Here is a 12,438-nt window from a genome sequence, read left to right on the forward strand (position 1 = left end):
CACTTGAGTGTCGGTGGAGTAGAATTTACTATGGTAGTTGGTGTCAGCATATCCTTAGAATCGTTCTTCTTCGGTGGGGTGTTTGATAAAAAAGTAGAAACCGGTTTTTTATTGAATGAAACGACGTTATGAATCGCAGCAGAACGTGGCTTATCCGGAGCAGGACGATGATGAACAAAGAAGTGGCCATCGCGTATAAGGGCTTCGCATTTGTTTTGTAAAAATCGTTTGAGATCGTTGAAGGCTGGCAACTCAGAATCTGAAAATTGTATTTCAAAAGCACGACGAGTGTTTGAGTCCAGCTTTGAAAGAACTAAGTAGCTAAGTATAAAATCCCAACTGTCAGTTGGCAGGTTTAACCCTTTCAATATCGATAAATTTTCGTTAAACAAATCAAGACTACGTCGAAAGTCAGATGGAGAATTTAATTTTAAATTTACATTAAGTATTTCTTTCCAACAGGTGAAAGCTAAATCACGCTTATTTTGATAACGATCAATCAATGTTTGATAAGCCTCCTGATAGAATTTCCCTTCATAAGGGAAGGAGCGTATGAGTGCCACGGCATCTCCAGACAAACTTGATATTAGATAATGCATACGCTCTGAGTCCGTAAGTGTTGCGTTGTTATGAATGAGGGAGTGGAATACGTCATGGAATTTAGGCCAACCTTTTATTTCACCTGAAAACTGCGGTACAGAAATTTTAGGAAGTTTTATGTTGTGACTTGTTACTTTGGAAGATTCTAGCGAAGTGTTCAATTCACTACCCGTTTTGATAGTCAACTGCCGATATATAGAAAGAATCTCCATATAAATATCATCAAATTCCATGCGAAGCAGGTCCTCAGCTTCCTCATCGCAACTGTCTATCAGTGATATAATGTCACCGTATGCAGCCTCAAAGGCACTAACAACTTTTTTTACTTCCGGAAAACAAGCAAGGAAGGTGTTACATTGTTCCGGATCATATTTAGCCGCTCGGGCAATAACTAAGGTTTTCTTTAATCGATTTAAAGATAAAGTACGCTTCCGTCGCAATACTGGTAGGTCCTGAACCGAAATTTCATCTGTGTCCATCGACCTCGATTTACTTTTCTTAAGTACAGCACACGATACCTTCCGCTTCACGGAATGTGACATTCTTAATCGGAGCTACGATTTTATTTCAATTGAATTCAAAAAAATAAAACAAAAAAATAAAAAATTAGAAAATAAGTACTATGAATATTTGAAGGAAAATGAACGATTAATGTAAAATGTTTTTGTAATGTAAAATGTTTTGTAATTACGCAACCAAAACAAAAGGATAAAACTGCAAGGTCAATAACCCATTTGCAATTGAATAACTCAGGTAAAAGATGACGTATGTGTTCGTATACCTGAGTTGTAAGTATTAGAATAATATCGCAAACACAAAGAACCGTAATCACCAAACGATATTTATAGGTAGGTAGGTAAGTACGGAAACGAAAAATGAATAAAATAAAAACTCGCAAATTAACTTCTTAATTTTGTTGATACGTATTTGATCGTAACAAAACAAGACTGGTTTAGGTTTAGATTTAAATTTAAATGTTTTAAAATTAAACCAAACGTGATATTATTTAAAATCGGTATTAGCACAACAATTATATTTATGAGAATATAACTTTGTACCAAGATACATAATTAACTGATGGGCGAACAATGCAGCGTTATACGTTCAACAAACGAAGACGGAGGGTATCCTCGTAATCTAGAATTATTTATTAGATTCTCTTTTACGTTTAATATAATGAATTTTACAAATTAATGCACTGAAGAGAATGAAGTACATACACCGTTATGTTATTTGATTGTATGCACAGCGTTACGGATTGCAATTAATTTGCACAGTGGATTGATGACGTGATTCGTATTGTCTTAGGCCTAATGAAATTGATCGTAATATAATTAAGAAAGCGGTTAAAAAGTAGTTATGTTAATTAATACTAGTTAAATTTAAGAACTTGTATTTTGCTGTGACGGTAGATTTCCCGGGTTTCGGCACCATAAAATGTATGTGAGACGTTAGTTCCCGGCTCGGTAGTTTGTTTTAGCCGGTTATCGTCGCGACACACACACTGGGTCTGGACAAACCAATCGATCCCTGGTCGGGGATGGCTACGGAACTTGCCCAGCAAGGTATCCTAGGTCCCCGATGTACGTCTAGGATTCAACAAATTGTGTAAATGCACATACGCACCTGGGACTGCCACACGGAGCTCCTGGACGCGTGCACTGTTCTAGAATCACTAGGCCTTGTTAATGTAATATAATTTAACTTCACCCGCGGTCGTCGATTTCGGTTAAGTTTAAAATGTTCTAGATTCGGGTGCGTGTTGCTCGGCTCCCGTTCGTAATCGATGTGTGTGTGCATGCGATATAGCTTCGCTGTCATTTGATGGATCCGAACGTGGAGATCGATTGGCGTTGTAAAATGTCAGATTTAAAATTTGCCGCGAAGACGGCACAAGTAGTTTTTTTTTTCTGTCTCTGTTTTGGAAATAAAAATGGGCTTATTATTATTTATTTACTATCCGTGTAGTATAATGTTCTATTGTAGGACGACTCTGCTGAGAATTACCTTTATTATGCTCTTGGTAGACAATATCTGGTGATATCCGAATGTGACTATATACGTTGTATAATCTATTATAATTATAAGGAAAAAAAATTGCTGATGCTAGGTAATTAAATGAATTAAGTTTAATGCAATTTGGTTCGTAATGATTAGAAGATTATTAATAATATATTCAGTTCTGGATTCAGTTTCTAGGGCGCTATTCTTTGTCTTGTATTATGCTGTAAGATACAACCAAAAAGATCTTGAGTGGCAACCGCGCACCCGAAGACGCTGCGTAGGTGAGCCTCTCATGAAGAGGACCGAAGACCTGCTAAAGGTCGCGGGAATCCGCTGGGTTCAGGCTGCGTAGGACTGGTCATTAGAGAGAGCCTTAGAGGACAGGTAGGCAGCGACTTGGCTCTGCCCCTGGCATTACTGACGTCCATGAGCGACGGTAACCACTTACCATCAGGTGGGCCGTATGCCCGTCTGCCAGCTCGGGCAACAAAAAAAAAACGTATATTGTAGGATATATTGTAAATAAAAGTGCAATGAAAACTTCAAATTTCTTTATTAACGCTAATTTATCAAGATAAATTCATTTATTCAATTACCTTCTTTTTTTATTTTACTTAAAAGCAAATATAAAAGTTTTAAAAACATAATAACAAACAGTTCACAGCCATCAAATTATATTTGCTAGTTTTTATAATTAAATAATACTTGAAAACAAGTTGCACTAAATTCAGAACGTAAACTTATTAATATTTCAATGACATACTTATACTTAAATTATTATTAATTTAATTATATCAATTTACATTTTTTCAATGGCTATCATTCATTATATTGTGTTTCATTATTTTTTTTGTCAACACTATTTACAAAGAACCACTCATTGACTTCTGATTCGTTAACGGCGTTAAATGAAAAAAATCATCTAAATTACCTATCCTATCTCAATACGCTCCTAACAACCACATTGAAATCTATTATACAGATAATTAATTTTTTTTATTGCTTAGATGGATGGACGAGCTCACAGCCCACCTGGTGTTAAGTGGTTACTGGAGCCCATAGACATCTACAACGTAAATGCGCCACCCACCTCGAGATATAAGTTCTAAGGTCTCAGTATAGTTACAACGGCTGCCCCACCCTTCGAACCGAAACGCATTACTGCTTCACGGCGGAAATAGGCGGGGTGGTGGTACCTACCCGTGCGGACTCCTAAGAGGTCCTACCATTAAAACAACAACAACAAAAACGATGAAGAAACGATCCTCATAAGAACTATGCTACATTTAAAACATATTGAGCAGAACTTTTAATTATATTAAATATTCTTTGTTGCGATTTAATTAAACTACGGAAAAACAAAAAGTTTTTTCGATGTGAATTAAACAGTTTTACATTATAATATACAACGGACAATTAGGCTAGTCTAAACCACTGAAGTTTAGACCATAGACCTTTGTCTATGGTCTAAACAAATTTCAATATCAATAATATTTTAAAGAAATACGATTTTTTCATAACATAATATAATGAATCACCGATATTCATGGCTTTAGTTTTCGATTTTCTCAAAGCTTTTATATTTTTCTTTTTTAATGTAATTTCTAAAGACTTACGTAGAAAAAATCTCTAAATTTTTCAAAACTTTATTTTATATCTATATATAACGCTATAGATTATCGAAGATTTTTTATTCTGCGTGAATGCGTTACAAAATCATTTATTTTCTTTATATATTTATTAATTTAATAATAATTTTTAATAATTTTTTACAAGTTTTGGAACGAAGTTCCTTATGGGACGATGCGGAGGGGTACCCTAACCGAGAAAAAACGTCCGTAACGTAAGCGTTAATAAATGTAATTAGTAATGCACACAGTGTACGACTTAACTTTGTAATAACGTACAAAAAATAACATTTTTTTTATAATTATTGACCACGACTCCTCGACTCTTATGCAAACAACCGTGAATGAAGTGTGTGTGTATAAATGGGTTGTTGCGAAACCTCCAGTTTTATTTCCTTTATACCTCGAATAGAACTTAAAATTAATATTTTTATAATAAAGAACTTCGTTCCTATCGGGTGTCCCACGACACCACACATCTTTTTTATTTAATCAATAGACTGAAATACATATCTTCCGTTCGAATTCAACTAATAATTCCAATAGTTTCAATGTCTTTAGGATAGAAAAAGTTGTTTTTCTTCATCGGTATAGATGATATTTGCTGATCGACAGGGACTCTGGTGTCGTATAGAGACGGGGATTGGAAGATTATCCCAAAAGTTCCCACAAAACAAGCTATGGTGAACAGCCAGAGAAAGAAGCGGTCCAGCACCATTGACATGAACTTCCAATCTTCGATGACCTGGTGAAGAGATTACATCTTTTTATTGTTTTTTATTGCTTTGATGGGTGGACGAGCTCACAGCCCACCTGGTAGGCAGCGGCTTGGCTCTGGCCCTGGTATTGCTGAAGTCCATGGGCGACGGTAACCACTCACCATCAGGTGGTCCGTATGCTCGTCTGCCTACAAAAGTAATTAAAAAAAACCTAGTGTTAAGTGGTTACTGGAGCCCATAGACATATACGGCGTAAATGCGCCACCCACCTTGAGATATGAGTTCTAAAAGGTCTCAAGTATAGTTACAACGGTTGCCCCGCCCTTCAAACCGAAACGCATTACTGCTTCACGGCAGAAATAGGCAGGGTGGTGGTATCTACCCGCGCGGACTCACAAGATGTCCTACCACCAGTAAAAACGCAATGCGTCTGAAAAGTAGTGTCTATAAATAAAACACGTAATCAAAGTAAACTGGTGGTGATGCGTATTGTCAACCACGTAGTGATGTCCATGGACTCCTGAAGCAAATCGACTCGACGAGTCGTGAGCTCCATACAACCATCCCGATTAGGACCACAACATGTACCGCTAGCAGAAATCACACAAATACCAATAATGTCTCAAATTATCTTTGATAATGCAGCGTCTACGTTTACTTTGATCATCAGTAAATACATAAGTAAAACATATATATATCTACATATATAGTAAAGACAACTTATAAAGACCATTATGTCTCCGAAGTCTTTATACAGAGACCGCTGGTAAAGTGGCCCGCCATTCTGAATAATGAAGAGGTCGTATCAAGGGACAATTTCCCTTTCAAGATGAACATCTTTTTAACGATCGCCTGAAGAATGTGATTTTCACATTTCGATCGCAACTAAGGCTTGAAACGTTGCAGAAATTAGCAGTTCTATCACAACTATATTAGTAGCATTTTAAAAACTTTAATCATTTTAAATTTTTGTACAACTAAGTACTAGTCGTAGCCCCAAGACTGTCAGCGTTCAACTTATGTATAAAGAAGGAATTATATTTCTTCTGTCACTCTCTCGATTTAAATATCCATTGGTCCATAAAATCACAAACCAGCCAACAAACTGGCTTATTTTTGTATATCTGATATACCTGACGTTATCCGGGTCATAAGTTTTGCCATGATACAAAGTATCCCTTGTGTTCATCCAGAGTACAAACTGTCTGTGTATAGAATTTCACCATAGCTCTATCAGTTTAGTTATTTTTGATGAGTAATGATAGCTTGAAGCAGAGTAGCAAGTAATTATAGCTTGAGCAGAACACCAGTCAGATGGTCAGATCTAGTAAGAGAAGCACTAGGTGGTAGTCTGTACCATGCAATCCATGCTACCCATGACCAAACACTATGGAGGAACTTACGATATCTTCTATATAAATAAAAATGAATTTCTGTTTGTTAGTCTCGCTAAAACTCGAGAACGGCTGGACCGATTTGGCTAATTTTGTTCTTGAATTATTTATGGAAGTCCAGAGAAGGTTTAAAAGGTAGAGAAATATGAAAATGCTCGGAATTAAATAAAAATAACAATTTTGTTTTTCCTTTAATATGTCCCCCGTCGGACGAATTCCTTTTGTTTGTTTTAAGTTAATTTTATACAAAAGTTTAGGTCTTTTATTTATCGATTGAGGCACTACGAAGTCTGCTGGGTCATCTAGTAGATATATAATTATAGCTTTCTCCTTTTTTTTATTACCCTTGTAAGCAGACGAGCATACGGCCCACCTGATGAAAAGTAGTCACCGTCGCTCATGGACGTCAGCAATACAGGCAGAGCCAAGCCGCTGCCTACAAACCCAATATCAATATGGGATTAACGTAATTTAAATATACCAGTTAACTTCTGGAGCATAAACTTCCTCAACAATATCTAGATGAAACAAAATGAAAGATGTTAAGAAAATTTTCAAAGTCTGCATGTTTTAAACCGTTTATTCTAAACACCATCAAGAACAGAATAGGTAACTTTAAGTTTCAGTGAAAATTTCATACGAGAAAATGCAACGAGTTTCTGTATTTTATTACCATAAAATACGCGTTTTCTGACAAAGACATTCCGAAAATGGGGTTCACTTGTGGTTTTATCAGTGTGAGAATTTTGTGTGATGCAACTTTTTTTTCTTTGTCTTTTTCAAGAGTAGCGTTGATTTTTTTTGGTTTTTTTTCTGTATTTACTGCATAGGTCGATGGACGAGCTCCCAACCCACCTTTTTTTAATTGGTTACCGAAGCTCATAGACATCCACGACGTAAATGCCGCCACCCACCTTGAGATATGAGTTCTAAGGTCTCAATGTAGTTACATATAGTTTTATAGTATATTACATATAGTTACCATATAGGTAATGTTAGTTACCGTAGAACTCATGCACATATGTTAAGTATTTTCTTGGGGTTTCAAAATATCAATACCTTTCGAATTAGTAAAACCCTGGCATCATCGCACCGCTAGACATGAAAATGTAATTCTGGAAATGTACTATACTATCAACACTCCATCTTCAATGTAGCGGTGTTTTTTGAGTGCTAAAGCACAACACAACGTTAATACGTATTAAAGGCGTACAAATAGGAACCCGCAGAAGCCAGTCACCGTCGACGCTCTAGACAGGTCCTTACGAAACCATCCGATCCAATAACTCTTGCATTAAACGCCTTCAGCTCTAACACTAGGAGCTGGTTTAGGGACCCCGGTAACCGTACTACCTAACCTACCTACGTGCAACCTAACATAAATATCAGCCCACTGAATTTCGCGCCAGATCTTCTCTGAGTGTGGCGATTCCGATCCGGTAGTAGATTCATTCGGGAACAGCTGCTCTTGAGTTGTTAGGTCTCCTTTGGAGACGCTCGGGCAACTGTTAGCAAATCCCACCCCTCCTGGCTGAGCCATTGTTCGCCCATCTGTCCTAGTGAAACTGGAAAGGCCTCCGAGCCACATCCAATCATTCCTTCATAAAAAAAAAAACATTGGTGTACCAGATGAACCGTGTACCTGCTTATCCATCTCCATCAAAACAATAATGTAAATCTGTAGTACTATTTCAAAATAATAATAATAGCAGTTGTGTTTTAATTAAGATTTTATAATTAAAGCTACTTTTTTGATAACGGGGTCCGATTGTCTGTATCGTCAATGCCCGGGGGACCAACACGGGCGCTACGCAAAAATCTTTTCGGTTTTCGACGTCGTCGGCACTATAAGAGATATATCGCACGATTCACGCATCGACTTTCCTACAAGAGAGAGACGCAGACAAATCGCTCTGAAGAATCCGATTTCGATGGAAAGAATTCTTTTAAAGCTGAAGAATTTGTCTATAAGCTTCACTTCAATTTAAGGCAACACTTTGTTTTTCTCGTACTTCCCGATTGATAGATTTTTCGAGGAAAGTGGAACGTCTGCCTTGACGTAAAGCCTAGTAAATCAATAAGATTGTCTGAGGAGGGATCCTAGTAAAAAAACTATATACTTTCATAAACTCCTTTTTGTATTTATTGCTTAGATCATTGGACGAGCTCACAGCCCATCTGGTGTTAAGTGGTTACTGGAGCCCATAGACATCCACAACGTAAGTACGCCACCCACCTTTAGATATAAGTTCTAAGGTCTCAAGTAATAGTTACAACGGCTTCCCCACCTTTTAAACCGAAACGCATTACTGCTTCACGGCAGAAATAGGCAGGGCGGTGGTACCCACCCGCGCTGACTCACATGAGGTCCTACAACCAGTAATTACGAAAATTATAATATAATTTTGGGGGTTTGATTTTTATTACACGATATTATTCCTTCACCGTGGAAGTCAATCGTGAACATTTGCTGAATACGTATTTCATTAGAAAAATTGGTACCCGCCTGAGATTTGAACACCGGTGCATCGCTTGATACGATTGAACCGGACGTCTTATCCGTTAGGCCACGACGACTTCAATTTAACATTAGATTACTCGTAATATAATATTAAAATAGAGCATTTCAAATCCAAATTAGTCATTTAGTCTGAATTTCTATGATAAACTGATTAAATGATAAGGATTATGATTAGGATAATAATAAAAATCCAAATGTCATTAACGTAAAATTTGAACAGCTAGAAGTTAGTTTGAAATCGACTTCATATTTACTATATAAAACATGGCTCGTAGTAGGTAGTAACAAAGTTTTGTTACTTATCTCGACCGGCAAGTCTCATGTGACAAAGTAAGCTCCCTACATACACGGAACTTGCGACATTTTCTTCCGGTTCCCGTTATCACCACATTACCATTATTTAATATTTTACTAGAAGATTACAAAGCAGTCTATGATTCACCCGTCACTTCCTGTAAAAGCCCTGCTTATGATTCTAAAACCTTAACCGCTTATTCTCGTTTTTACTTTATTCATTGAAAACCGTTGTTTTCAGGGTAGTATTTTGTAAAACATCGCGATTTCTAGAAAAAAATATCAACCAATGCGAGCCTAAACCTAAGTGCGAATAATCTCTGTAAAACGCAAACGTCTCAGGATGCTACGTAAAAAGATAAATTTGATAGTACTTCCAAAAAAGAAATTGCGTTAAGTAATTCTAAAATTGCCTTTTTCTGGTAGTAGGACGTCTTATGAGCAGGCACAGGTATCTACCACCAACTTGTCCATGTCTGCCGTGAAGATCTGATATGCTGTGAAGCTCTAATATCTATAATCTAATAATTTAGATTTGAAGGTTTTGGAGGGGGGGGGTGGGGGGTTGCGACATTAAAGTAATGATGTGTTTGAGCTCAGCTGACTTCTCTGTCACCGAGTAGGTACACGCAATAAACACGAATATTTTCAGAAGTAAACTTTTATGGATGATAATTATAATGTAGTAATGGTATGTGTGAGGACAGGAGTGAATGGAAGAACATAGTCCTAACAAAAGTGCTCCGTAAAGGTCACGACCCTCAGCACTGAGGAATACGACGCACGGAGGAGGAATGGTATGCGTGCAACTTAGTGCACGTGAAAGAAGTGAAACTTCTTTTGTAATCATTTAAAAGAGATAAATCAAAAATAAGTTCACATAAAATGTAGCGAAAATAAACATTCACAAATTCAATGTTTTTTCATGAATGTTTTCTTGGATAGAAAACCCGTTTGCATCGATATTTACAGGCGGCACTCCTGGGGCGTTTCCACGATGTACACTTTCAAAAGTACACCGTCTTTACGTGTCTGTGTTGAACCCATGTTAAACCTTAGGCTGCTTTCAAATGGAATTGTAAGTTGCGTTTTTAATAGGGCTTTGTTAAGAGGATAATAAATTGTCAATTTACAAATCCTAAATCAAGTTTATGCGTCTTTTGTTATCTAAGACAGTTTGATTTTCTCATCCTGATCGGATCATTCTTATAATGCGATATAATCTATACATACATATAAATACAATAAAATTGGAGTGTATGTTTGTAATATTGAAATAACCGCTTTTTACTACATGCATATGAATATACCTATATATACGGTGCACACCAAAATAACATATTTTACAATTTTTGTCTGTCTATCTGTCTGCCTGTTTGTTCCGGCTAATCTCTGGAACGGCTGGATCAATTTTGACGAGAGTTTCACTGATAGGTAGCTGATGATATAAGGAGTAACTTAGGCTACATTTTTTAGACTAGCTTCACCTCGCGGCGACAATAACCGCGGGTAGCATCGCGGGACTCAGCTATCAATAATAAAATTTAATGTTTCCGAAGCGTAGCGAAGGCAGGTCGCTAGTAAATTATTATATAAAAAATTAAAACCTGTGTATACATAAAGACGATATTAAGGATAAATTATGCAATATGATTACTAATTCTCACGCCATCTCACAGCATATGCATTTTGTTGTACACTTTACGATCAATCACACCCCTAAATTTGGAATTTAAAACAATAATTTAAATTCATTATAGACATAATAAGATCTATTTCACACTTCGAACCGAAACATATGACTATGTCGCGGTAGAAATAGGCAAGACACCGGCGAAAAAATTTCATAATTACAAGATTAATGCATAAATTCAGTTTACTGTTTACCTCGTGCATGAACTCAGCCTATGGAATGCGTATGTGTATACAATGCGAATATGACGCGGGACGCGCGTATGTGTGAGTCGTATTAAGCAAATGGTTTTCCGATCAAATGGATTTTGTGTTTAGACGCGATCGCTTTAATGGATCGCGGTCTTCGGTCTCCTGTAATAGTGATTAAATCGGCTTATTTTCATTGACGTATTAACTGATTTCAGGAACTTAGTTATAAAAAATAAAGGTAAGAATGTCGCTATTTTATTTTATTTCTTAGGTGTTTTGACAAGTTCACGGTCTATCTGGTGTTCCTCACTTCAAACCGAAACGCATTACTGCTTCGCGGCAGAAATAGGCAGGGTGGTGGTACCTACCCGCGCGACTCACAAGAGGTCCTACCACCAGTAATTACGTAATTTATTATTTCGCGGATTTGATTTTTATTACACGATGTTATTCCTTCACCGTGGCATTCAATCGTGTACATTTGTTAAGTACGTATTTCATTAGAAAAATTGGTACCCGCCTGCGAGATTCGAACACTGTTGCATCGCTACATACGAATGCACCGGACGTCTTATCCTTTAGGCCTCGACGACTTACTGATTGCATAAGCAACGATAACATCTTGACATCCGATGATCTGTAACCAGTCTGCTTTCGCTGGTAATAAAAGATACATCAAATATATACCTCTAAGTACCTCTAAGTGGTAAACCTGTTCTATCAAGATAAAAGCAAGTATTCCAAGTATAGTATAAGATAAAAGCATGTATTAGTATTGCGAGCAGAAGGCAAACAGTGAAAGAAGCATTTCGCGCCCCAAGATCTGTACCGAATATTAATGGCATTTAAGGTCTGTTTCACTATCGCGACTTTTTCTTATTTTCATGGCTAAAACTTTTTTATTACATATTTAGTTCAGCACGGTAGGTATTTAATGGTTTTTATGAGGCTTAAAGGGAATATTAAAGAGAGATTCAGTGAAAACATACCTACATAGAAATAACAAGGTTTCATAAATAAAAATGCTTTTACGGATTAGTCTCGCGTTTTTTTTTTTAATTATTATTATACATCATACATACATCATGCATATCAACCGTCTGTGACCACAAAAATTGTGGAGTATTTGTAATGTCGGAAATAATATAATGGCAATAATAAACACCTGATTAAAACGTAAAAGTAGTTATAGTTGTACGTAAGACTCTTGAAATCCAATGACAATGTTTTATAATGTATATGTTTGTATGTTTATAAAGGACTAAAAACCAACACTACCTACACTAACTCATGTAAAATTATTAAAAGAGAATAAAGGAACTGAAATCCGAAATATAAACGGAATCATAATTCAAAGACAACAGGAAGCTACCTACGGATTTCATAAAAAAAAA

General features: G+C 36.6%; 2 protein-coding genes across 8 annotated transcripts in view; both read right to left on the reverse strand.

Moving 5' to 3' along the window:
• LOC101743257 (uncharacterized) overlaps nt 1-2,394 on the reverse strand; it is a 35,106-nt gene extending 32,712 nt beyond the window's left edge. The window contains exon 1 of one of the 3 annotated variants that reach the window (XM_038018492.2): nt 2,227-2,394. The gene's annotated coding sequence lies outside the window, so the exon portion shown is untranslated. The remainder of the gene's footprint in view (nt 1-2,226) is intronic. The other 2 variants (XM_012689923.4, XM_062674632.1) reach the window with 2 other exon arrangements.
• A 744-nt stretch (nt 2,395-3,138) lies between these two features.
• nAChRa8 (nicotinic acetylcholine receptor subunit alpha 8) overlaps nt 3,139-12,438 on the reverse strand; it is a 47,611-nt gene continuing 38,311 nt past the window's right edge. For 3 of the 5 annotated variants that reach the window (XM_062674529.1, XM_038018317.2, XM_062674530.1), the window contains exon 12: nt 3,139-4,977. In XM_062674529.1, the coding sequence (XP_062530513.1) occupies nt 4,759-4,977 (219 nt within the window). In that variant the 3' untranslated portion in view covers nt 3,139-4,758. 5 annotated transcript variants of the gene reach the window in all.

The sequence above is a fragment of the Bombyx mori genome, chromosome 21 (genome assembly GCF_030269925.1).
Source record: "Bombyx mori chromosome 21, ASM3026992v2".
Lineage (NCBI taxonomy): Eukaryota > Metazoa > Arthropoda > Insecta > Lepidoptera > Bombycidae > Bombyx > Bombyx mori.